The sequence below is a fragment of the Ailuropoda melanoleuca genome, chromosome 16 (assembly GCF_002007445.2).
Source record: "Ailuropoda melanoleuca isolate Jingjing chromosome 16, ASM200744v2, whole genome shotgun sequence".
NCBI lineage: Eukaryota > Metazoa > Chordata > Mammalia > Carnivora > Ursidae > Ailuropoda > Ailuropoda melanoleuca.
In genome coordinates, this window is record NC_048233.1 from 85,311,512 (window position 1) to 85,339,238 (window position 27,727).

The 27,727-nt window shown below is 40.2% G+C and overlaps 1 protein-coding gene across 1 annotated transcript in view; it reads left to right on the forward strand.

Annotated features, from left to right (window-relative positions):
* Window positions 1–3,946: 3,946 nt before the first annotated feature.
* The window catches only part of C16H11orf80 (chromosome 16 C11orf80 homolog), a 108,812-nt gene continuing 85,031 nt past the window's right edge, over window positions 3,947–27,727 (forward strand). Inside the window, exons 1-3 of the mRNA XM_034644623.1 lie at window positions 3,947–4,076; window positions 6,211–6,352; window positions 13,279–13,332. Of these exons, the coding sequence (XP_034500514.1) occupies window positions 4,047–4,076; window positions 6,211–6,352; window positions 13,279–13,332 (226 nt within the window). The 5' untranslated portion in view covers window positions 3,947–4,046. The remainder of the gene's footprint in view (window positions 4,077–6,210; window positions 6,353–13,278; window positions 13,333–27,727) is intronic.

A 27,727-nucleotide genomic window follows, 5' to 3' on the forward strand; every position in this document is an offset into this window, starting at 1 on the left:
TTTTTTTTTTTTTTAAAGATTTTATTTATTTATTTATTTGACAGAGAGAGAGACAGCCAGCGAGAGAGGGAACACAAGCAGGGGGAGTGGGAGAGGAAGAAGCAGGCTCATAGCAGAGGAGCCTGATGTGGGGCTCGATCCCAGAACGCTGGGATCATGCCCTGAGCCGAAGGCAGACACTTAACAACTGCGCCACCCAGGCACCCCCAGGAACCTATTACTGATGGATGAGGAATCAGACTCTGCATATAGGGAGAGTGTTAGCCAGGAAAACCAGGAAGCTGTCTGGTATCACAGTCAGTCATTCTAAGAAGTAGAGGAAGAAAACGGGGAAAAGGGTGAAGAAAATAATACTCTAGCTATACAAACTCTAGTATTGTCTTGGGGGAGAGTCGTTCCTTTGCCCATAAGTCTTAGGATGAGGAAGGACAAATGGTGTAGTCCAAGAATTGGCACAAAAGTCAGCACCACTATGGCCACCAGTGCTCCCACAATCTAACATACCTCTGTAAGAACATCCCTGTCTGACCCCGGGTAGGAAAGCAGAGGGAGGTGAGTAGAGAAGCTGCCCCAGATTCTGTGCTCCAGGTGGAGAAGGCCTCAAGAAGGTGAAGGGATGAGCTAATCTGAGCTTCCTGGCCCCATTTCCAAGGATGTGATTAGTGGAGAGGCACCTGGGACCTGCTCCATTTCAGGAAACCCGGTTATGGGAACTGGTGGGGGACAGACTTGGCTCAGGACCCGAGAGATGCAGTTAACCCTTTCTTATTGCGTGTATGGGAAACAGCCTTTTTAAATAGTTTCCCAGGGGGAAAGAAACTTCTCAAACGGATTTAGTTTTGCATCAGCCTCATAAGGGGTCCACAGGGATATTTTCCACTTAAGTTCCTATGGTCAATCTCTTCAGGGCCTTCGAATGCTCTAGGGGAGCCTGAGAGCAAGGTAGACCTAAGAGGTGTCTAGGAATGATATACACAGAGAGGGCACATTCAAAAGGGAAAGGCAGCTCAGCAATTCCTAAAATGTCACTGTTCACCTGGTAGTATTTCTTAGGATGTTCTTGGTTCCACTTAAATCCTTGGGTTTGGGTCAGAATCAACCTGGGGCTCTTTAGATGGGGTCTCTTCTATCCAGAAAGGGGATTTCTTCTCAGAATAAAACAGGATGTTCAAAGCAGACATGCAACACTATTCTAAATACTGAGGTGGATGAAGGAATGCAAGTGGAATTAATATGCCACTAAGTCTAAGGACTGGGGATAACTGGCCCCCTGAAGACACTGATAATAAGACCCTGAACACAAGGGCTAAAAATGTCCAGAGCAGCATCCAAAAGCTCCTTGGCTGACCTGGCTGACTAAGGTGACTTTAACCCTGGGCAGGTCACTTAATTTCTTTGGACCTCAAATTTCATCTACTGAAGATAATTGATAACCTCTACAGTCCTTTCTGGCTCTGACATTCTATTGCTCTGAGGACGGGGTCTGAGAAGAACAATTTTAAAAATGTGGGGTTCAATAGTATATTAGTTACTAGAACCCAAGCAGGATGGTGGCACCCATTGATGGGTTAGGGAAGGGTTGGGAGCTGTGGCTTATTCAAACCTTAGTTTGTGGGAGAGAAGGGCATCTGAATTCATTGGGTTCTTAGTTTTTGAATGGGGGGGACTGGCTTTTCATGGCAACGTTACTGCTCCCACACTACAGAACTCTGAGACAAGCAATCACATCCAGGTGGGAGATGCACTGGGTAGCTGTAGGGGAGTGGAAAGAGGTGTTAAGAGATGTTGTTTGTTTCAGATTCTGGCCCTGCCATGTACAGCTCACTGTCATACAACCTCTTAATGGAACCTCATCTTCATTTTTTATAAAACAATGATAACACCTTCCATACAAAATTGGGAGGATTACTTAAGACAAATAAGAAAAAGTGAAGACCACTTAGCACAGAGTAGAAGCCACCAAATGTCAAGCCTGCATCAAAACTTGCCTAAAGGGGGCACCTGGCTGGCTCTGTCAGTTGAGCATGGGACTCTTGATCTCAGGGTTAGGAGTTCAAGCCTCATGCTGGGTGTGGAGCCTACCTTAAAACAAACAAACAAACAAACAAAAAACAAGCTTGCCTAACTGCAAGGGTTTATACTACAAACAAACAAAAAACAAGCTTGCCTAACTGCAAGGGTTTATACGACGATAATCCTGATGGCAGGCCCTCTTATCAAAGGCTCCCTTCCTCACTTCTGTCTACACCCAGTATGGAAGGTGCCTGTGTCTTTGGCCTCCTCTGACTCTAGGATGGTGCTGGGTGTTCCACTGCATGTTCATCCCTGAGGCTCACTCCAAGGCCAAGGGCTGGAAGCCAGGACAACCAACTCATCTGAAGTACCTCTACATTGGCAACCATTCCTCCGCCCTTCATTCCCAATGCCACTCTCAAGGTGGGGCATTTCCTGCTGAACCAGAACTCTTTATGGGAAATACGTTGAAGAGCCATCCTCAGCGCCTTGGTTCCTCGCCCACGGATAATGAGTATAGTGAAGATAATAAGTATCTCATAGGATACTTGTGAGAGTGAAAAAACTCGTGAAAAGAGCCAGTGGTGTCAGACAACATGCTGTCATTCAATAAATGTGAGCTCCCTTCTCCTTGGCAACTCCTTTGCCTAAAGGAACACTGGAGAGAGAGAAGAGGCAGGCTCCAATGATTCCCCGAATGCCAGCTCTCTTATCAAGTCTGAGATGGTTTTATGATGAATTTTCCAGAAATAAAAGTCCCCTTTCTCCAATAGGCCTACCTGTGAGCAACTGAGATGGAGAGGGTGGTCAACGGGCGCCGAGCATGGACTGGCCAAGGCTATGATTCAGGTCTCAGCAGACATGTTCTTTGGAGTAGCACCAAGGCTGTACACTAGATGGGCACTCTGCCAGCTCCCCCATCTGTTCTGTCCAATCCTGGCTTCTTGGAGCTGGGGTGGAAGAATTTCCCCTGAAGGAAAGCAGCCAACACCCTGTCCCACCCTTCTCCTTGGGCAACTTTTTGCCACACAGGAATCTCTCTCATCTGTTTTCTTTCAGCTGCCTGAGGAACCAGCTGCCAGGTTATCAGTTTGGGCTCAAGCCTCCGCTCGCCTCCTCGGTCCCTCCCTCAACCTGCTCGGAGTCCAGCAGCCCAGCAGCCGGTCTGGACTAATACCTTCCTTCTGGCTGGGAGCACTCTCTGAAAACCCCAGAGCGTGTCCTGTCCGCTGGAGCCCCGGAAAGCCACCTCCTGCCATTAGCGTATTTAGAGCAAGAGCCAAACGTGGGGGCGGGACCTAGTCCCTGGCGGGGGGCCCTTCCAGATCCTGCCTAGGGCTGGCCAGGCACCTTGAGATTAGGCTGGGAACATGCTTGGGGCAGGTTGCCAGATAAAATACAGGACGCCCTGTTTTGAATTTCAGATGAGCGAATAATTTTTTAGTATGCATATGTCCCAAATATTTCATGGGATATATGTATACTTAATTTTTTTTTAAATCTGAAATTCAATTTTAACTGGTCCGTCCTGTATTTTTACTTGCTAAATCTGGGAACCAGAGGTTGGCCTAGGGCACTTGGGGTAGCCCCCGCAGGAGGTGAGACCGCTTGGGAGCCAAGAACCCGCTTGGGGATCCCGCACCGGGCCCCAGCAGCTTCTCCCGGCTGAGGGCTGCACCTCGGCGGGACCGTGGGAAAGTCTCTTTCCAGAGGAAGGAGAGTCTTGGCCTGGCCTCATTCCCGCTCGCCTCGAGCTTCAGTCGCCGCCCGCGGGTTCCCCTGAGCCCGGCGGCCCGCCCACCCGTCCGCCCACGGGCCGTCGCGGATCCCTGCACCTCCCCACCGCTCCTGGCAAGCCCCGGCGGTTCGCGGCCTGGGGGCGGTGCGGCGCGAAGTGCGCAAGCGCGGCGGGCCGGTGGGCGGGGCGCGCGCGCGGGCGGGAAGAACGCCGAGCGGCCGGGCGTGGGCGCCAGCGGAGGTCGACGTCAGGGGTGACAGCCGGCGGTGGGCGTCGCTGCTGCTGCCCCCGCGCCATGGGGGGCATGGCCGTGGCAGTCTGCGAGGTGATGCTGGGGAGGGAGAGAAAACAGACAAGGACACTCTGGGAAGGGTTTTGTGAGGGGCCCGCGAAGTTTGGGCAGAGGGGTCTGGCGGTGCCTGAGGTGGGAATGAGGTGATTCGGTGAAAGCCCGCCGGCCGCACACGGGGCTGTGGGGAGCAGATGAGGGAGCGCTTGGAACATGCCCTCAGTTGGCGGGGCGCCCCTCTTGACAGCCCAGAAAACCGAGGCCCGGGAGGCTGAAGTGTTTGCCAGGCGTTAGCGGACCAGGTTAGGGCCCAGAGACCAGCCTGGAGGCGCCGAGGGGACGCGCAGTAAGGACAAATGGGCAGCCCCGGGCAGAAGGCGAGACCAGTGCGGGCGACGTGGGAGTGAGGGAGAGTCGCTTGCAGCCGGCCGGTGGGCCACGGCGTGGGGCGCATTCCTGGGGCGGGCGCCGAGCTGTCGGATGGTAGATGGCTGCGGTGCAGAGGCCTCCCCCAGTACCGACCACCCTGCGGACCGCAGAAGTTTCCTGCTCTGGAGGGTGGGACGGAACGGCCCGCGCCGCCACGCCACGTGGGTTCAGCCGTGGCAGCGCCATTACAGTCGCCACCTGATTGAATTTTTAGCAGCTGGTCTTGTAAGGGGTACTAGACAGAAAAACTGCAGGCCAGACGGGGTTGACCTACCTGACGGTCCTCTTGCTTCCTTCGTTATCCTCAAAGAAAGTTGGAGGATTCGATTTTACAGACGCTAGGCTAGAACCCAGAGCTTCTGACTCCCAGGCCAGTGTTCTTTTCTCAACTGCTCTCTCACGGATAAAGACACTGCGGGAAAATCTTAACGGAGGGGAGCACACTGCGTCAGAGGATGTGTGAAGGAAAGTGTTAGATTGTAGGAACGTCTGGAAACCATTTTTGTCAACTATGGTACACTTTAGGATCTTCATTCCCAAGTTCTCTTACTGAGATCTCTTTGCCTTTAAGAAAAGGGATGGTAATTTTCCCTATGGTACCTTACTCAGTATGAAAGTGAGAATGCACTTTAATAAGTAGTGGAATTAAATACAGTATATTTTAAATTTGTCTCATCAAGATTGATTTATCTAGACATCTTGGAAATCTTAAAATCTTGTGTGCAGTCTTCACTGCAGGTGAACTTATTTGAAATAAAAGCTGATGTCTATTAAGCATTTACNTTTATCTAGACATCTTGGAAATCTTAAAACAAAATCTTGTGTGCAGTCTTCACTGCAGGTGAACTTATTTGAAATAAAAGCTGATGTCTATTAAGCATTTACTATTATATATGCAAGGCACCGTGTTAATCACTTTGCTCTTATTTTGTTTACATTTCACAGCAGCCATACCTGGTAGTTTTGTCCTCATTTTGGTAAATGAAGAAGCTAGGGTAGAGAGGAGTTAAATAACTTGCCCAAGATCACATGGCACATCAGGGATTCAAACCCAGGCATCTTCCTCCAAAGCCAGTATTTTTTTGTTTTTGTTTTTTGAAGATTTTTATTTATTTATTTGACAGAGAGAGAGACAGCCAGCGAGAGAGGGAACACAAGCAGGGGGAGTGGGAGAGGGAGAAGCGGGCTCCCAGCAGAGGAGCCTGATGTGGGGCTCTATCCCAGGACTCTGGGATCAGGCCCTGAGCCGAAGGCAGACGCTTAACAACTGAGCCACCCAGGCGCCCCCAAAGCCAGTGTTCTTAACTAGTGTTCTGGTACTCAGAAATGATGATTTAATGAAAGGTAAAGATGATTCATAACCAGATGCCGGTCTTATTCATAATCTTCATACTGGTTTTTACTTGGGGAGAAAAAAAGAAACAGGAAAAACAAACTCCCACTTAATTTTTCCAAATTATTATTTCCAGATGAACTTACCCTTTGAATAAAGCAATTTATTGTCTCCATTTCCTGTCTTGTGGGGCATTGTGTTAATTTCCTATGTCTCCTTTCTTATGTCACTTCTCTAGTTATTTTTTCTGTGTAGACACAATGCTTTGTTCTGAACAAAATGTAAGTCTGACATTTCACAAAAAATATTATTTTTTGGAAATTAGGATTGTTAACTCAACTGTATCATATAAATTTGATATTACCATGATTTCTAAAGATTTCTTTCTTTGAATTGTGCCCTTTTCAGATTTTGAAATATTTAATAATTCACTGGAAGTGTGAAACAGCAGGAACATCAAAAGAAGCATTGCTAGAAGGACAGATAGTGATTTCCATGGAAGCTTTAAATTCTAAGCATCAGGCAAATACTCTTCATTGTGTAACAACTAGTAAGTAGAGGAAGAAATATTGATTTTGTCTTTGTTTTGTTATGATTTGTTATAGTTAATTTAAAAATTTAAGTTAGTCACAATCTTTTATCATGTTATCACTCCAGGGTTATTCCATAGTTTAAAAACTTAAATAATTATGTAATAAGTATCTGGTGATAGATTTACAAATATGTTATACAGGAAAGGGGAGTACAATGACTGTTATCAAAGGATTATTTATTTTACTGGCTTAAGAATTCTCAGAAACAATCTCCTTCTTGCTCTTGGTTTTAACCTCCTCTTTTACACAAAATTATATTATATTGAATTTTATCTCCTTTTACATGTCCAGCCTTTGGTAGTTGGAAGAAAGCCAAAAAATAAAAGAAGAGGAAAAGAAATAAAATGAAGAATTGTGCATACTTTAATAATTCTAACTTGCAGTTAGTTTGAAAATAAACCTTTTCCATTTGGCTCTTATTCTCTCATTGTTTCTGCTTACACTCTTGGGGGAAAGCTGATGCATTGAGTGTCCCTGGAACAACGAATTTTCTTGAACTTTTGAAGTGATAACTTTTTTGTTTGGTCGTGTGTGTGTGTGNGGTGCAGAGGCCTCCCCCAGTACCGACCACCCTGCGGACCGCAGAAGTTTCCTGCTCTGGAGGGTGGGACGGAACGGCCCGCGCCGCCACGCCACGTGGGTTCAGCCGTGGCAGCGCCATTACAGTCGCCACCTGATTGAATTTTTAGCAGCTGGTCTTGTAAGGGGTACTAGACAGAAAAACTGCAGGCCAGACGGGGTTGACCTACCTGACGGTCCTCTTGCTTCCTTCGTTATCCTCAAAGAAAGTTGGAGGATTCGATTTTACAGACAGACGCTAGGCTAGAACCCAGAGCTTCTGACTCCCAGGCCAGTGTTCTTTTCTCAACTGCTCTCTCACGGATAAAGACACTGCGGGAAAATCTTAACGGAGGGGAGCACACTGCGTCAGAGGATGTGTGAAGGAAAGTGTTAGATTGTAGGAACGTCTGGAAACCATTTTTGTCAACTATGGTACACTTTAGGATCTTCATTCCCAAGTTCTCTTACTGAGATCTCTTTGCCTTTAAGAAAAGGGATGGTAATTTTCCCTATGGTACCTTACTCAGTATGAAAGTGAGAATGCACTTTAATAAGTAGTGGAATTAAATACAGTATATTTTAAATTTGTCTCATCAAGATTGATTTATCTAGACATCTTGGAAATCTTAAAACAAAATCTTGTGTGCAGTCTTCACTGCAGGTGAACTTATTTGAAATAAAAGCTGATGTCTATTAAGCATTTACTATTATATATGCAAGGCACCGTGTTAATCACTTTGCTCTTATTTTGTTTACATTTCACAGCAGCCATACCTGGTAGTTTTGTCCTCATTTTGGTAAATGAAGAAGCTGGGGTAGAGAGGAGTTAAATAACTTGCCCAAGATCACATGGCACATCAGGGATTCAAACCCAGGCATCTTCCTCCAAAGCCAGTATTTTTTTGTTTTTGTTTTTTGAAGATTTTTATTTATTTATTTGACAGAGAGAGAGACAGCCAGCGAGAGAGGGAACACAAGCAGGGGGAGTGGGAGAGGGAGAAGCGGGCTCCCAGCAGAGGAGCCTGATGTGGGGCTCTATCCCAGGACTCTGGGATCAGGCCCTGAGCCGAAGGCAGACGCTTAACAACTGAGCCACCCAGGCGCCTCCAAAGCCAGTGTTCTTAACTAGTGTTCTGATACTCAGAAATGATGATTTAATGAAAGGTAAAGATGATTCATAACCAGATGCCGGTCTTATTCATAATCTTCATACTGGTTTTTACTTGGGGAGAAAAAAAGAAACAGGAAAAACAAACTCCCACTTAATTTTTCCAAATTATTATTTCCAGATGAACTTACCCTTTGAATAAAGCAATTTATTGTCTCCATTTCCTGTCTTGTGGGGCATTGTGTTAATTTCCTATGTCTCCTTTCTTATGTCACTTCTCTAGTTATTTTTTCTGTGTAGACACAATGCTTTGTTCTGAACAAAATGTAAGTCTGACATTTCACGAAAAATATTATTTTTTGGAAATTAGGATTGTTAACTGTATCATATAAATTTGATATTACCATGATTTCTAAAGATTTCTTTCTTTGAATTGTGCCCTTTTCAGATTTTGAAATATTTAATAATTCACTGGAAGTGTGAAACAGCAGGAACATCAAAAGAAGCATTGCTAGAAGGACAGATAGTGATTTCCATGGAAGCATTAAATTCTAAGCATCAGGCAAATACTCTTCATTGTGTAACAACTAGTAAGTAGAGGAAGAAATATTGATTTTGTCTTTGTTTTGTTATGATTTGTTATAGTTAATTTAAAAATTTAAGTTAGTCACAATCTTTTATCATGTTATCACTCCAGGGTTATTCCATAGTTTAAAAACTTAAATAATTATGTAATAAGTATCTGGTGATAGATTTACAAATATGTTATACAGGAAAGGGGAGTACAATGACTGTTATCAAAGGATTATTTATTTTACTGGCTTAAGAATTCTCAGAAACGATCTCCTTCTTGCTCTTGGTTTTAACCTCCTCTTTTACACAAAATTATATTATATTGAATTTTATCTCCTTTTACATGTCCAGCCTTTGGTAGTTGGAAGAAAGCCAAAAAATAAAAGAAGAGGAAAAGAAATAAAATGAAGAATTGTGCATACTTTAATAATTCTAACTTGCAGTTAGTTTGAAAATAAACCTTTTCCATTTGGCTCTTATTCTCTCATTGTTTCTGCTTACACTCTTGGGGGAAAGCTGATGCATTGAGTGTCCCTGGAACAACGAATTTTCTTGAACTTTTGAAGTGATAACTTTTTTGTTTGGTCGTGTGTGTGTGTGTGTGTGTGTGTGTGAGAGAGAGAAGAGAGCGTGTGTGAGAGAGGAGAGTGTGTGTGTATATCTGTCTGTAGGTTTACTGAAGGATACTTTGGGATGAAGTTCTCCCGTCAGCCTTAGAGGAGTCATCTTGAGTCCCAGCTGAGACACAATAGTACTTTAGGCTCTACAAGACATTGTGTCACTGAACTGGACTGCCCTGCCATCTCTTTGGGTACCTAGCAGTAAACATCTTTGAGAGAGATATGATAGGTTGGTTTGCTGTTACTGTGCATGAACTCCATTATGAGTTCCCACCATTCATAAGAGAGTTTTGGTTAGCTAGATGGCTAGGGTGATGCTGGTCTGTATATTGTTGTGTTTGTTTATGCATTGATTCTAATCCAATAAACTGGCCAAGGTAGCAGGATTGATTTCACTGAAAGCAGAGGACTTGAGCCATAGTAGCTTTTGGCAAAAAAACCCAATTCCATAGGCATTTTGAGCCCATGTGAAATATAGGGGCCTTTCTCTTCTCTTTATTGTCTTTATTGTCACTGATCTTTATGTAATAATTTTCATAATTTTTTGGTAGAAGGAAGGGTGATAAATGTTTATTATAAAACATTCCAACATTACAGACACGTATATTGTGGAAAGTGAGACTTTCTAGTCATTTCATTCCTTGAGATAATTATTGATTAACGTTCAATATGCATTCTGCTAAGTTTTTCTATGTGTAAATTCATAGCCTCTCACCAGGTAGAGAAAAAGCCAGATTGCAAGTGTTCTGGGATGGAGGAGTAAGAGAAATATCTCAGCATTCAGTCTTTATATTCATTCAGGCCAGTTATTTATTTTATTTTTTAGAGATTTTTATTTATTTATTTGACAAGAGAGAGAGACAGCCAGCGAGAGAGGGAACACAAGCAGGGGGAGTGGGAGAGGAAGAGGCAGGCTTCCAGCAGAGGAGCCTGATGTGGGGCTCGACTTCAGAATGCCGGGATCATGCCCTGAGCCGAAGGCAGACACTTAACGACTGAGCCACCCAGGTGCTCCTATTTATTTATTTTAGAGACAAGAGTTAGAGAGAGAGTTAGCGGGGGAAGGGCAGAGAGAGAGAGAATCTGAAGCAGGCTCCACACCCAGCATGGAGCCCCACATAGGGCTTGATCTCATGACCCTGATCAGGATCATGACCTGAGCTGAAACCAAGAGTCTGATGCCTAACCAACTGCCACTCAGGCGCCCCTCAGTCTGCCATCTTTACTTGAAAGTATGAAGTGGTGTGTTTGGTCTGAAATCTCTGATGATGAAAAACCGTGTGTTAGTTATCTAGGGCTACTATACCAACGTACCACAAACATAAAATAAATTTATTCCCTCACAGATATGGAGGCCAGAAGTCCAAAATCAAGGTTTAAGTAGAGCTGGTTCCTTCTGGAGACTCTGAGGGAGGAATCTATTCCATGCCTCTCTCTTTGCCCCTGTAGTTGCCAGCAAGCTCTTGGTGTTGACTTACAGGCATATCACTCCAGTCTCTGCCTCTACCTTCATGGGATAGTCTCTCTCTGTGTTTATCTGTGTCTGTGTCTTCATGTAGGCTTCTTAAAAGGACACCAATTGGATTTAGGTCCTAGAGTACCAGAATGACCTCATCTTAATTTGATTACATTTGTGAAGACCCTATTTCCAAATAAAGACATATTCACAAGTACTGGGGCTTAGTTCTTCAAAATCTCTTTCAAAGAGGCACAAAATTCAGCTCACAACACCAGCAAATTTTATTACTTGAATGATCCATCTATGAGAAACTGAGAGAACACTATATAGTTTTTTCATCAGTAATTGTTGAAGTCTTTAACATACTATTTATTGCAGTGTTTTTCATAGTGTGCTACAGTATGTTTATATGAGTTATGAAGGAGTTATGTAGTCATATAAATTTGGGGAATGCTGGTTAAAATCAAATGAGGGATGCCTGGGTGGCTCACTTGGTTGAGCAACCGACTCTTGATTTCGTCTCAGGTCGTGATCTCAGGGTTGTGAGAATGAGCCCTGCTTTGGTGAGTGAGCCCTGTTTTACAAAAAAGTCTCTGTTATCTTTGCATTAGAAGGATAGCACTTTATTACTTTAGTACAGAGACATTAGAAGTATAGCTGAAAATTGGGGGCTGGAAGGGGTGTGGAGCAGGCAGGATAATTGCTCTCTGAGTACGTTCACCAAAAGTGACTCATTCTCAACAATTGTTGATATGGTACTTGTTAAAATTAAAAAAAGGATGTCTGAGGAAACAGTGTGACATACGCAATTGAAAAACATCATGAACACACTGTGAGATATATAGGTTGTATTTTTTTTCTTATTAATGTTCAACTCCTCACTAATCACTAGTATAGGCTTGCCACCACCTGCCATCCCTGTCCCAGTGACCCACTCTCCTTAAGTTAGAACCAGTGTAAGCCTGTGAGGAATGTTAAGAAAAAAGAGATAATTATCTTTTTTTTTTTTTTTAAGATTTTATTTTTTTATTTGACAGAGCACAAGCAGGGACGTGGCAGAGGGAGAGGGAAAAACAGGCTCCCTGCTGAGCAGGGAGCCCTATGTGAGGCTCCATCCCAGGTCTCCGGGATCACGACCTGAGCTGAAGGCAGATGCTTAACTGACTGAGCCACCCAGGCACCCCGAGATGATTGTCTTTTATTGAATATTCTGTGCTACTTGGGCTCAGGCCTTTTGAAATACCATTTGTCTAGAATCATTCAAAATCTGGAAATGTAAAGCCCTGCTCCTAACAGCATTTCAGTAGAACTTTGTGATGATAGAAATGTTCTATATCTGTGGTGTTCAGTACAGTAGCCATTAGCCACACTTGGCTAATGACCACTTAAAATATGGCTAGTGTGACTGAGGAATCTTATTTTTCATTTAATTTAATTTAGCTAAATTTAAGTAGCCACATGTATCTAGTGACTACTGTATTTGGACAGCACACATTTAGAGAATGGTGTTGCCTGTCACTGTAGTTCTCAACCTTTATTCTCAACCTTTATCCCCTGCCTGAGGAATACACATTTCTAGAGGGATAGACACGTTTTCGTTGGTTCCTGTGGCAGTGATTCTTAGATTCTTAACTGTGGGTTAACCCTCTTGGAGAGAGATATTCAATTTAGAAAAAGTCTCTAGGTGGTTCTGATCTTTTCTCCCTCTTAGGTGCCTGCTTCCTTCCTCACCCTCTTCCCCTGAAGAATCATTGCTCTAGAGGCACCTGGCTGGCTCAGTCAGTTGAGCATGCGACTCTTGATCCTCAGGGTTGTGAGTTTGAGCCCCACATTGGGGGTAGAGTTTACTTAAAAAAAATTAAAAAAAGATTGTTGGTCTAAATGTTCTGATGTTCAGAGTTAGAACTCTAGGTATGGGGGCGCCTGGGTGGCACAGCGGTTAAGCGTCTGCCTTCGGCTCAGGGCGTGATCCCGGCGTTGTGGGATCCGAGCCCCACATCAGGCTCCTCTGCTGGGAGCCTGCTTCTTCCTCTCCCACTCCCCCTGCTTGTGTTCCCTCTCTCGCTGGCTGTCTCTATCTCTGTCTAAAAAAAAAAAAAAAAAAAAAAAGAACTCTAGGTATGAAGAATTCTTACCTGATAGTCTAATATTTTCTACTAGAGAGGAAATTGTTTAAAAGAAGGGCCAAAATTTTTAATTGAATCTTATACTGGAATATGGGTTATTGGCATGATGTATTCTGATTACTAGCTACAGTTTGCAGTCTTCTTATAATCCTTTCCTCTCAGGAATAATAATACCTAAGGAAGCAGTCCTGGTATTGAATATAGGTGAAAAGACTTGCCATTTAGTTCTCATCTCTAAGAAGTTATTCTGCTACCAGAGAGTCATTGATGCCTGATAATGCTGCTTTGGTGCCTGCGTTTTTAGTAAATTCATTACAGAGTGGTCATCTTGTTTATGTTCTGTATCTATAAACAGTATTTTTAGGCTCCCATTAGATTCTTTAGATAAAATCTGTTTAATTGTTTGTGATATTTCTTTGTATTCTGTTTCTTACAGTTGCTTCTGCAGAAAGCATTTATGGTGGTTTGGTTCTCAAGAAGTTCCTAAAAGGTAAAGATAGAATTACTCTACTTTTAAGTCTCTTCCTGGCAGTGAATTTGGTATTTTCTAAAACAGTCAAACTGAAAGATAGCGTTGCCAGATTTAGCAAATAAAAATACAGGATGCCCACTTAAATTTTAACTTCAGATAAACAATGAGTAATTTTGTAGTGTAAGTATGTTCCGTGCAATATTTTATCCTGTATTTTATCTGGCAATCCTACTGAAAGATGATCTATGAAATTGTATAGATATAGGAATGAACAAGATACGTAGGTCTCTATAGCTTCTCTGAATACTCTGAATACAACCTCAGGCAAAATTATCCCAGATATAAAATAAAATTTTGGGTAAAGTATTTGTTTCCATCTACCTCAAAGAAATAATGTGTGGAGAAGTCTTTACTGTAAATTTTTTTGGCAAGTATTAATACCGCATTCCACATGCTGAGGTTGGTATGGTTTAGGAGCTTTTGGTGACCTTAGTTTTAGTTCTTTCCTTTGCCTTGAGAATAATCTAAATCAAAAGGACATACATTTATGTTAAGGAGATCAAAATGATCTGAGAACTGTTGTGCTTTCATATTTATATTGTGTAGTTGTGTGGTTTGTAAATGATCCAATGGGCCTGTCTTTTCCTAATGTGTGGTTAATTTACAAATTTTACAAAATAATTTTGAAAAGAAAACTTCTCCAACTAAATTTGGAATATAAGTAGATTGTGGTTTTTTTTAACTGTACATTTGTCATTACTTCAAGAAAATGTGCTGTGTGTTAAATATGGAAACAAAAAACTACATTAGAGCAGTGTAATATTATAAATGTTTATGAAATGTATTACCATTGGACTATTTATTTATTTTACCATTGAACTTTAAAAAATGGCAGTGTTCCTTAGTGCTTTTTAAAAAGGCAATCAATTAAAAGTTTTATTTAGATCCACATTTCCAGTAACCCAATTACTGCATAAACCAAAGTACCTTCCTTTATCTTGGTCGTATCAAAGAATAAGAAGAAATTATTTTTGCAACTCACAGGATGAGTGACTCTAAGGACATAAACATATAGGAGATAATTTTGCCTTTTGGAACTTCTTTTTTGAAGTAATTTTTATTTTTTTAAAGTTTTTATTTAAATTCCAGTTAACGTACGGTGTAATATTAGTTTCAGGTGTACAATTTAGTGATTCAGCATTACATATAACACTCAGTGCTCATCGCAGTAAGCACTCTCTTTTTTTAAAAGATTTTATTTATTTATTTGAGATAGAGAGTGACAGAGCACAAGTGGAGGTCAGAGTGAGAGGGAGAAACAGGCTCCTCGATCCCAGGACCCTGGGACCATGACCTGAGCCGAAGGCAGACGCTTAACTGACTGAGCCACCCAGGTGCCACCCCCACCCCCACCAAGTGCACACCTTAAGCCCCATCACCTATTTTACCCATCCCGCCAACCACCTCTCCTCTGGTAACCATCAGTTTGTTCTCTTCTTGTTCTCTTTAGTCTGTTTCTTGGTTTATCTCTCTCTTTTTTCCTCTCTGCTCATTTGTTTTGTTTCTTAAATTCTATATATGAGTGAAAACATATGGTATTTCTCTGACTTATTTTGCTTAGCATAATACTCTGTAGTTGAATCCACATTGTTGCAAGTGGCAAGATTTCATTCTTTTTTATGACTGAGTGATATTCCTGTGTGTGTGTGTGTATACATACATATATATACATATTTGTATGTGTATGTATGTATATATATATACATATACATATACACATATATGTACATACATACACATATATACACACATACGTACACACACACACACACACATATAGGCCATATCTTCTTTAGCCATTCATCAATCAATGGACATTTGGGCTATTTCCATAATTTGGCTATTGTAGATAATGCTGCTATAAACATTGGGCTGCATGTATCCCTTTGAATTAGTATTTTTGTATCCTTCGGTAAATACCTAGTAGTGCAGTGGTTGGAGCATAGGGTAGTTCTATTTTTTTTTTTTTAAGATTTTATTTATTTATTCGACAGAGATAGAGACAGCCAGCGAGAGAGGGAACACAAGCAGGGGGAGTGGGAGAGGAAGAAGCAGGCTCATAGCGGAGGAGCCTGATGTGGGGCTCGATCCCATAACACCGGGATCACACCCTGAGCCAAAGGAAGACGCTTAACCGCTGTGCCACCCAGGCGCCCCATACCTAAGCTATTTTAATCACTTAATTCTACTGCCTCCCAAAGCCTATGTCTAGAAGAAAGGGAGAATTAGCTTATTGTCCTAGAGAATTTGCTCTAAGACTTTTGGGAAACCTGAGTCCAGCTTTAAGAATCATGAGTTGGGGGCGCCTGGGTGGCACAGCGGTTAAGCGTCTGCCTTTGGCTCAGGGCGTGATCCCAGCGTTATGGGATCGAGCCCCACATCAGGCTCCTCTGCTATGAGCCTGCTTCTTCCTCTCCCACTCCTCCTGCTTGTGTTCCCTCTCTCGCTGGCTGTCTCTATCTCTGTCGAATAAATAAATAAAATCTTTAAAAAAAAAAAAGAATCATGAGTTGACTGCCTCAAAACCGTCTGTTCTCTATATCAATCTTTAGTGCTCTTCTTTTTTGAATTCTGCCCTTTAGACGATGCAGAGTATGGAAAGATCATTCCTAATGCCACTGCTTTAGTTAATATGTGTGAAAGTGCTTTGAAAGAAGTGAAAATCCACATAAATAACAGGGAGTATTGTTATTATTAGCACTAAAGAGGATATAGTAATATTTCCTGAAACATAAACCTATACTTACCATGCCTGTACAGTCAGTGGTCAGGTTGTACATAATATAATTTCTTCAATTAATATTTGTGCAAGTGCTTTGAAAAAAGTGAAAACCTATGCAGATGCAAGGGAATGGTTTTATTATCACTGTTAATACCTGGAGAGAAGATATTGAGTTGAATTTAGGTTATGGAATAACCACCTGTTATTATGCTAATACAAAGTTTGGACAGTTTGTGTCATGGTAACTTAGTTTTAATTTAATTATTTTAAAAGCTCACAGCATTTTTATGCATATTTATTTATCTCTTTTTATATCCTTGTGGTAAAATACAGGTGGCTAACTTTTTGTACAAAGAAGACGTACTGCATATCAAGTACACAATAAAAATTGAGTCATTTGATCATAGTCAATCACATTTTAGTAGCCAACTTCAGCCTGTCTGCTTTCCAGGCTCATAATACTAACCTCCGGTCAATAATGCTATTTATTTTTACTAATTAGTAACAAAAATGACTCAGTGAAACTCACAAAGGAAATTGTCCAAGTTTAAGATTTAAATCCCTCAGCTCCCTGGCTTATGCACTATTAATTATGCCTCTATTACTATCATTATTTATTTAGCATTCCTCTAACATTATTAACAAGCTGCTTTAAATTGGTCCATTCACAAATCTTTACACTGTTTAATTATCTTCGTTAGGAAGTCTTTGGTGGCTGATTCATGAACCATCAGATTTCCAGGTGTTAAAAAAATTACTTATTATACAAAATGAATAGTATGCTTCTGAATTCATTTTATGTTCTGTTCTTTGCTTGGTTGATGTCTCTCAGTGCCTAAAATAAGGTGTGATCTCTCTTTGGGGAACTGTGCTGTTGTAGCCATCCAGCTTTAGTTTTCTTTACTCTTCAGTCTATTCTATCAGGATTGCATCAAGGTGCTTTTTCTCTGGATCTGGAATACTTCAGATCAATTTGTATACAAACAGGCTCTTATTTTTGGGTGTTTTATTTATGTTGGATTAAGAAATAGTGACCAAGATAATCTCCCCATTTTATTTCCTCTCTAATGGGTTATGTTCTCTTTCTTGCTCGGTTTCTTCTCTGGTTCCTAACTATTCTTTTATCCAGAAAACTTTTAGTTGAACATATACCTTGCCACAGGAAGTCATAGGGAGAGGTAGCTCTGAAAATAAAATGTGATGTGATAAGTACTATAATGGAGGTATGTATATTCAAGGTGCTTCTTTGGTAACCCAGAGGATAGTCCTTAAAGTTCAGTCACCAATATATGCCTTTCTTCCATTCATTATTCTATATTATTATTATTATTTTTTAAAGATTTTATTTATTTATTTTGACAGAGATAGAGACAGCCAGCGAGAGAGGGAACACAAGCAGGGGGAGTGGGAGAGGAAGAAGCAGGCTCATAGCAGAGGAGCCTGATGTGGGGCTCGATCCCATAACGCCAGGATCACGCCCTGAGCCGAAGGCAGACGCTTAACCGCTGTGCCACCCAGGCGCCCCTCATTATTCTATATTATTATTCTATATTTACTTCGGATAGCTTTTCTACATTTGAAGTTTTAATATCATTTCTATTCTGGTGAGACTTATTTTTTTCCTCTCTCTCACTAACATGTTTCCAGCTTTGATTGTCAATTAAACTATTCCATTTGAAGGTTCCTTTGAAATATGTGTGCAACATACCTAAAATGAGTTTCATTTTCTTGCAACTAACTTGCTCTGTAATGTCTCCATTTCTTTCAATGATACTAATATTCATAATTTTCCAGGGTTATAAATTTTGAGGTTTTTTTAACGTTCTCTTTTTTCTTTTTTCCATTATCTAATCTGATTGAATTTTTGTTAATTCTCCTTTTATTATATAGAATTATTATTTATTCAATTATATATAAATTTAAATTTATCTTTAAGTTCCTATCTTGATGACTCCCAATTGCTTATTAGGATAAGACATCTCAGACCAGATGTGAGGTCTTCTGTGAACTAGAATAACTTTTGTACTTTGAAGGATGATGTCCATTATATAGATAAATTCTTACGTGTTTAAAAATTCTCATTACTTCATATTAATATATGTACTGTTATTCTTCATGATATGCTTATCCATTAATGTAGAAATTCATTTTATATCCATTTATATATATACTTATCCTTTTATGTAGAACTGCTTCTATCGTAAATATCTGTCTGGCAAAACATGATGGTTTTAGTTTGTCCTTCTTGTCCAAATCTAGAAGCTACTTCCTTTTTTTTTTTTTNTTTTTTAAGATTTTATTTATTTATTTGACAGAGATAGAGACAGCCAGCGAGAGAGGGAACACAAGCAGGGGGAGTGGGAGAGGAAGAAGCAGACTCATAGCAGAGGAGCCTGACGTGGGGCTCAATCCCATAACGCCGGGATCACGCCCTGAGCCAAAGGCGGATGCTTAACCGCTGTGCCACCCAGGCGCCCCAGAAGCTACTTCCTATCATGTCCTTACTTTAGTGAAGAAAAGAAAAAAAAAAGAAAGGGTAGAAGATGAGGGAATATGAAAAAGGCCATGTCTATAGGTCCCTATTTTGCTATTTCTTTCTTGTTTCTTCCATTCATATTATTTTGATTTCTGTTTTCTTTTTAATTACCTCCTCCTCATTCCCATGTTTATTGACATAATTTAACTCTTTTGTAAAATACAGTTTAACCAGTCATGTTCAAGTGTTTTTCCCAAATCAGAAAATTTACAGCCTTCTTTTTTTTCCTTCAGAAGACTAGATAAGAGTATTAGCCCTTGAAAGTAGGGAAGACAGCTGTGCTATTGATGTATCATTATATGATTGTGATAGTCTAGTTTTTGCCTCTTCTCTGTACTCCACCCTTTTGCTGTCAGGGAGAATTTACAAAAAAGTTTAGTTTAATTTTGTCCTTTTTGTTAATTGTTGTGAAAGGAAGTGGGGAGTCATGCTTTCTGTACATTAGGGAGATTGATGGGTCCAGTCTTGCTTATCAGTGAGTGAGAAATTCACAATGGTGAACTCTTGGATGTCTGACTTAATACATATTTTTAAATCTGAGATTCTCATATTCAAAGATTATCTATTATAATTTTATATCTTACAAGATCAGCAACTCTAAGACTCAGTACTCATCTAACACTTTTTCCCCAGGAGCTCATTTTGTAGATGTGATCTCATTCATGCTCCAGAGGTAGATCCGCATTATGTGTTATCATGATTTCTCTTTCCGAGATGAGGAAACTGAGCTTGACCTCAGCCTCATATATTAAGTTTAGAAGTAAGGGAAGAATTCGTGGGCTCGTAGGTCGTTTGTTACCCTGTGAGTCCACATTTAATCCTCAAACTTTTGATACGTCCTTAACAATTTCTTGCTGCTTAATTTGCATAACATGTGGCAAGATTTTATAAAGAGAAGATTGAAGATCAAGAGAAGTTAAAATAAATGAATTTGTTGGGTTGCCTGTCTAGCTCAGTCTGTGGAACGTGTGACTCTTGATCTCAGGGATGTGAGTTTGAGCCCCATGTTGGCTGTAGGGATTACTTAAAAAATGAATTTGTCTTCTTTTCCTTCCTTAATATTTCTTTACTCTTTTCCCTGTTAAATGTATCTAATCATACTTCATTATTGGGAATATGTTTAAGATTTGATATGAAGGGAAAGGAGATGGAAAGGACGTGAACGTTGACATGTTTCTCTTCCTTTTGAGCTTGGGTAGGTAGAGGAGGAAGAAAAGGAGAGCTCTTAACATCAGAGATCCTGGGAGTTGGCTCATCCTTCAGGCAAGTGGCTTTTATTTAGTAGTTAGTGGGAGCTAGCCTGCATTGTACCTGCTTTGGCTTAAAATCCTTGAACTGTTGTTACCCTTCATTGTGTAATCAACTGGGCACATATTGCTCCAACTCTGGCCTCTTGGGTTATCATATCCCTTTCATCTCCATAGCAGACAGTGTTAGCAGCCTATGGCAGTGAATTTGGCTGGTATGGGAAGAAAGGACTTTTTGAATATTATTTCCTGAATAGACTTTATGGTTACCCACTTAGCACATTTTAAAAAGTCATATGACACTCTATGTAACAGTTAACTCAAAATGGATCAAAGTTCTAGATATAAGCTAACACTATAAAACTCAGATGTAAATCTGAGTTTACATCTGAAAATACAGATGTAAATCTTCATAGATAGGACATTTAAAGCACAAGCAACCAAAGGAAAAATAGATAAATTGGACTTTAGCAATATTAAAAACTTTTGTATTTCAAAGAACACTATCAAGAAAGTGAAAAGACAGGGGCGCCTGGGTAACGTAGTCATTAGGCGGCTGCCTTCGGCTCAGGGCGTGATCCCAGCGTTCCGGGATCGAGTCCCACATCGGGCTTCTCCACTGGGAGCCTGCTTCTTCCTCTCCCACTCCCCCTGCTTGTGTTCCCTCTCTCTCTGGGTGTCTATCTCTGTCAAATAAATAAATAAACAATCTTAAAAAAAAAAAAAGAAAGTGAAAAGACAATAATTATGTGAGGTGATGGAAGTGTTAGCTCAGGCTAAGGTGGTAATCATTTTGGAACATATAAGTATCAGATTTTCAGGTTGTACACCTTAACGTTACACACTGTTATATATCAATTGTACCTCAATAAAACTGAAAAAATTAAAAAAAGAGAGAAGAGACAACTTACAGAATGGGAGAAAATATTTTCAAATCATGTATCTGATAGGAGTCTAATATCCAGAATACAAAAACAACTTTTACACCTCAACAATAAAAAGTCAACTAATTTTAAAATAGGCAAAGGATGTGCATAGATGCTTGTTATGAAGTGAAAATTCATATGTTGAAGCCCTAATCCCCAGTGCAAGGGCATTTGGAGATGAGGCCTTTGGGAAGTAATTAGGGTTAGATTAGGTCATGAAGGTGTGGCTTTTATGATGGGACTAATGGTTTTATAAGAAGAGTAAGAAAGAGAAATATCTCTCCCAAGTGCACCTACCCAGGAAAAACCATGTGAGGACACAGTGAGAAGGCAGCTAGCTGTCTGCAAGCCATGAAGAAAGCTCTCACTGGGAACTGAATTGAAGGCTAAGAACTGGACTTCTTAGCCTTCAAATCTGTGTGAAATAAATTTTCGTTGTTTAAGCCACCCAGTCGGTGGTATTTTGTTATGGCAGCCTGAGTAGATGAAGACAACATTTATCCACATAAATGGCCAATAAACCCATGAAAAGATGTTCAGCATCATAGTTTTTAGGGAAGTGCAAACCAAAACCATAATGAGGGGCGCTTCGGTGGCTCAGTTGTTTGAGCATTTGCCTTCGGCTTCGGCCATGATCCCAGGGTCCTGGGATCAAGCACCGCATTAGGCACTCTGCTCAGGTGGGGAGCCTGCTTCTCCCTCTCTCTCTGCCCTTCCTCCCCAATCATGTGTGCTCTTTCTCTTGCTCTGCTCTCTCTCTCAAATAAAATCTTAAAACCACAATAAGACACAACTTGATACCCGCTAGTATGACTGTAATAAAAAAAAGAAAATAACAAGTGTTGGCAAGGATATAAAGAAATTGGCTCATACTTTGCTTGTAGGAATGTAAAGTGGTACAGCTGCTTTGGAAAAACACTGTGGAAGTTCCTTGAAAAGTTAAACATAGAGTTATCTTCACTCAGCAATGTCCACACAAAATATCATGCACTAATACTTATGGCAGCATTATTCATAACAGCCCCAAACTGAAAACAACACAAATGTCCATCAATTAATGGGCAAGATGTACTCTATCCTCACAGTGGAGTAGTATTCAGCCATTAAAAAAGAATGAAGTCTTTGTATATGTTACAACATGGATGAAAATTGGAGATATTATGCTAAGTGAAAGAGGCTGGATACAGAAGGCCACACATTGTATGATTCCATTTATATGAAATGTCTACAATAGACAACACTATAGAGACACATCCAAAGGAGATTAGTGGGAGGAGGGAGGAATGGGGAGTTAGTATTAGTGGGTATGAGTTTTCTTCTTGGAGTAATAAAAATGTTCTGGAATTAGATAGTGGTAATGGTTGTATAACCTTGTGAATGTACTAAAAGGTACTTAGAATAGTGAAATTTATGGTGTGAATTATATATCTGGTTTAAAATAATCCCCCCAATGTTTATAGTAGTACTATCCACGGTAGCCAAAATATGGAAAGAGCTCAAATGTCCATTGGCTGTTGAGTGGTTAAAGATATGGTATGTATATACACACACACACACAGGAATATTACTCAGCCATCAAAAAGAATGCAATCTTGCCATTTGCAACAACATGGATGGAACTAGACTGTATTATGCTAAGTGAAATAAGTTAGAGAAAGACAAATACCATATGATTTCACTCATGTGGAATTTAAGAAACAAAACAGATGAACATAGGGGGAGGGAAGGAAAAATAAGATGAAAAGAGAGATGGAGGGTTAGAGACTCTTAACTATAGGGAACAAAGGGTTGCTGGAGAAGAGGTGGGTGGGTGGATGGGGTGTAAACAAGTGTTAGGCATTAAGGAGGGCACTTGTAATGAGCACTGGGTGTCATATGCAAGTAATGAATGACTGAATTCTACCCCTGAAACTAATACTACACTATATGTTAACTACCTTGAATTTAAATAAAATCTTGAGAGGTAAAAAACCAAAAGAAGTAGTTATATGAAATTGAAGTTTTTTGAACTCTCATCTTCCCTTTTGCTTCTCTCTTCTTTATAGTGACACTGCTTCTGGCCTCCCTACCCACGGTTAATTAACCACTTGGCACAGTATAATCCCCTGCTGCCTTAACTTTCTATCTTTCCTTTCTTAACAGTCTTCAAGCTTGGATAATTCCCTGTTTGCTTTTTCCATTCTTATTTCCAAGCTGCCAAATGTTGCTAGTATAAATCATAATACTGGGCATTGGACACACTACAAATTTAAGCAGAATTTCTAACTTTATTAGGGTTGCTCAATAATTATTCTTCTATTTATTCTTTCATCTTTATTATCCTTTAATGTAATTACAGTATTGTATGTTCCAACCTACCTGAACTCATCTAAACAAATTTCTTTACCTTCCGTTTCTACTGAGAAGGTTGAGGTTGTCCAAGTGGTATTTCTTCAAATTCTCTTTGTAACTAAAATTTGAAATACTAAGTTGTAATGAAAAGATCTGTCTCTTAGTAGCTCCATGGCCTTAGAAAAATCAGTCTTATGGCAACTACTTCATCTGTAATATATCTTTTCAGAAGTTTGACTATATGTAGGACCTAATTTGTAGTTGTTTTATTATGAAATGCTTTTATATTACAAGGAAGTGCTTTTGATTGAGTAGGTACAAGGTGTTTATAAAAAAAAAACTTTCCGGGGCACCTGGGTAGCTCAGTCGTTAAGTGTCTGCCTTTGGCTCAGGGCGTGATCCCAGCGTTCTGGGATCAAACCCCACTTCAGGCTCCTCCGCTGGGAGCCTGCTTCTTCCTCTCCCACTCCCCCTGCTTGTGTTCCCTCTCTCACTGGCTGTCTCTCTCTCTGTCGAATAAATAAATAAAATCTTAAAAAAAAACCTTTCCTACAAAAAGGTCACAAACTTATCTAAACGTCTATGGTCAGCATTAAGATGTAGAGTAAATATTGGGGTGCTTGGGTGGCTCAGTCGGATAAGCACCTGCCTTTGACTCAGGTCATGATCCCAGGGTCCTGGAATAGAGCCCCATGTCAGGCTCCCTGCTCAGCGGGGAGTCTGCTTCTCTGCCCCTCCCCTGTTCATGTTTTTCTCTTTCTCTCTCTCTCAAATAAATAAAATCTTTAAAAAAAAGATGTAGACTAAATATTGAAGAATATGAGTTGTAGTCCTGACTCTGACATTAACTACTTGGTGTGACTTTGGTTATCTTGATCTTTTTGCACTTGGGGTTCTCAGAATGTAAAACATGGGGATTCATTGTATAAAAAAGTTTCAGGGGGCACCTGGGTGGCTCAGTTGTTAAGCGTCTGCCTTTGGCTTAGGGCGTGATCCCAGGGTCCTGGGATTGAGCCCCGCATTGGGCTCCCTGCTCCGCTGGGAGCCTGTTTCTTCCTCTCCCACCCCCTGCTTGTGTTCCCTCTCTTGCTGGCTGTCTCTCTCTCTGTCAAATAAATAAATAAAATCTTAAAAAAAAACCACAAACTTTCAACATCCAACTTTTAAATTCTGTTTTACATCTCTGTACCTTATTTTTCTGATATATAAAATGAAAAACATGGTCTCTTTAACAGGTAGCTTTAATTTTATAATGAGAAAGCAATTTGAAAAAGTATAAAGCCCCATGTAAATGAACATGAATAATAGTCTATATTTCCATAAGTATTTCTCATTCTATAAAAAGGATAGATGAACCTATGTCACATCATTTTTGCTATTTAAATCTTTGCCTCTGTTGTTCTAGCTTCTTTGCCCCATGTGTGTATGTTACCAAGTCTTTTCCAGTCTTAGAAAAGAAGGAACAAAGACAACCAACCCTCAATCCTACTATCTGTTCTTCTCCTTTCTTACTTAAAAATTTTTTTAAAGATTTTATTTGTTTATTTGACAGAGACAGCGAGAGAGGGAACACAAGCAGGGGGAGTGGGAAGAGAAGCAGGCTTCCCGCTGAGGAGGGAGCCTGATGCAGGGCTTGATCCCAGGACCCTTGGATCATGACCTGAGCCGAAGGCAGACACTTAACAACTGAGCCACCCAGGCGTCCCTCTTACATAAATTTCTTAAGGGAGCAATCTCTACTCACTGCTCTTACCTATTCTTGTTCACTCAGTTCCCTAGTCCCTTATAAAATGACTCTTCACTTTAACCATTCCATTGAATTAAAGTTATATGTTTATTGTAGAACTGCAGGAAAATGTAGTAAGATATAAAGAAAAAATAAAAATCATTCATAAGTCCATCATTCAGAGATAATTTTTTTAACCTTTTGATGGTTTTTCTTCCAATCTTTTTTCTTTTCTATTTTTTTTTTAAGAGAGAGTGAGTGTGCATGCACGTGAGAAGGGGAGAGGTGCAGAGGGAGAGGAATAGAGAGAATCTTAAGCAGGTTCCACACCCAGCATGGAGCCTGGTGTGGGGCTCGATCTCACGACCTTGAGATCATGACATCAGCGGAAATCAAGAGTCAGACGCTCAACCAACTTAGCCACCAGTCTCCCCTTCAATCTTATTATTATAATAATTACACACAAGCCCAGACAGTATATCAAACATAAATAATATGTTTTTTAAACAAAATTATAATCAGACTATAGAGTTTTATAACATACATTTTTTCTGTTCTTGACATTATACCATGAACATTTTCTATTACTTTTAAAAATTACTCAACCTAGTGTCTTATTGTGAATTTTTATACCTTTCATCATGCTTTGTATACAAGAGGTAGTCAAAAATTATTTGTTGCATGAATAGATAGCTTAAAAAGCAGAGAAATTTAGAGGAAGGGCATATGACTGTGCGATTTACTTACTCTGGTTAGTGATTTACTAGCTTTGTGATTATGGACAAGTTATATAACCTCCTTGTGTCTCAGTTTTCTCATTTGTAAAGTGAGAATAATGACACTTAGGGTTGTTAGGAAGATTACAATTGAAAAAAAAATTTAATTTCAAAGCACCTAGAATGTGGAAGGTGCTCCAGGCTTCTCTTTATGCCTTTGACCTCTCCATCTCCCTTGTCTATATTGCCAGCCTGGATCTATGCCCTAAGCTTCAGATCTGTTCTCTATACAGCAATCTGAGTAATCATTAACAAATATAAATTATGTTATTTTTCTGCTTAATACCCATTAAGCTTTCCATTGCAACTAGGAAAAATCTATATCTTCTCATCATAAACTGCAAGATTGAATGATCAGACTCATTTCTGCCTCTCCAAAACTTATCCCAAACAGTTTCTCTTTTTTTAAAAGATTTATTTATTTATTTGACAGCAAGCGAGAGAGAGAGAGAGAGAGAGAGAGAGAGCGTGCGCGCACGTGATTGTGCACATGCACGCAAGCAGGGAAGCAGCAGGCAGAGGGAGAGGGAGAAGAAGCAGGCTCCCCGCGGAGCCCAGTGTGGGGCTCGATCCTAGGGCCCTGAGCCAAAGGCAGACACTTAACCGACTGAGCCACCCAGGTACCCCTCAAACAGTTCTTGTCTCAGTTCACTTGTTCTCCAGCCACATTGACCTCATTTCTGTTCCTTAACACACACCAAACTCTTTCTCATCTCTGAGCCTTTGTAGTTGTTCCCTTTACCTGTAATATTATTTCGCTAGTTTTTCATGCGATTGATTGGTTCACTTCCATTTCTGTTTCTCAGCTCAAATGTTACCTCCTCAGAGAAGCCTTCCCTGACTACCCTATTTAAAGTAGTTTAGCTTCCTGCTCTGCTTATTTCTTTCACTGTACCTATTATGGTCTGTAGGAATCTTGTAGGGTTTGTTGTTTTGGTATTGATTGATTGATTGATTGTCTATTTCAATTGGAATGTGAACTCCATGAGGAGATGGGTATTATCAGCTTTAATCATCCCTGTGTTTCCAGAACCCAGTACAATGTCTGGCATATAGCAGGTGTTGAATAAATATTGGTTGAGTCACTTTAACCTCTTTCTCGCTATGCTTCTTTCAGATCAGTCTATAACAGAGGTTCTTAACTTTGGATCACTGATCTAACTAAAATTTTGGTCAGTTTTGTGTTTATGTGTATGTATCTGGTGAGGTGTATAACTTAAACAGATTTTAACATTCTGTGACCTAAGGAAGATTAAAATGGCTGGTTAACTTTCTCCCATTCCTTAAGTAGGTCCTCTCACACACATACCTATTGTTCCTCTATACTATCATCTATTCTGTCTTTTTCCCCATTCTTTTCTCATTTAAACTTTTTAAGAGTAGTCCTCTGAATTTCCACTGGTACCTCAGATTCAGCATGTCTAAAATTTAATTTCTCATTTTCTCCCCAAAGCCTGACCCTCCTCCAATTTTATTTCCTATTTCATTATCTAAGTAGTTACGCGTCCTGGTGATCTGAGTATTTCTTCACTTTTCTTTTCCTTACACTTATCTCCAGTCAATCTCAAAATCTTGCTGATTTTACCTCCTAAATATTTCTTGAATCTACTCCTTTTTCTCTATCCCTACAATGGTCCTGATTCAAAATCTCATTATTCTTGCCTGTAATAATTTCCTAATTGGTCTTCTTATCTCTAGTCTGACCCCCCAAATTCATTTTCTTCAAAGTTGCCAGACTCCCAAGTCTACACTTTTAGCCACTACTCTATAATTGATTCTCTTACTAAAATGATCTGTTAATGCATCTGTCTCTCTTACTAGACCATGAATTTCTTGAGGGTAAGATTTTTGTCTTAATTATCCCTGTATTCCCAGTGTTTAGCCCAGTGCTGGCCATACAGTGGATACTCAGTAAATGTTCAAAAACATCTAAAAAATGTTTAAAATATGAAATATTTGCTTAAATACATGAAATAGCAAAGGATAATATAATAAATAATTATACTCATTACACAAAATGAGCAGATACTGAGATTGTGATACATTTTCTTCAAACTTTTTAAAAATGATAATATTAGACATAAAGTTG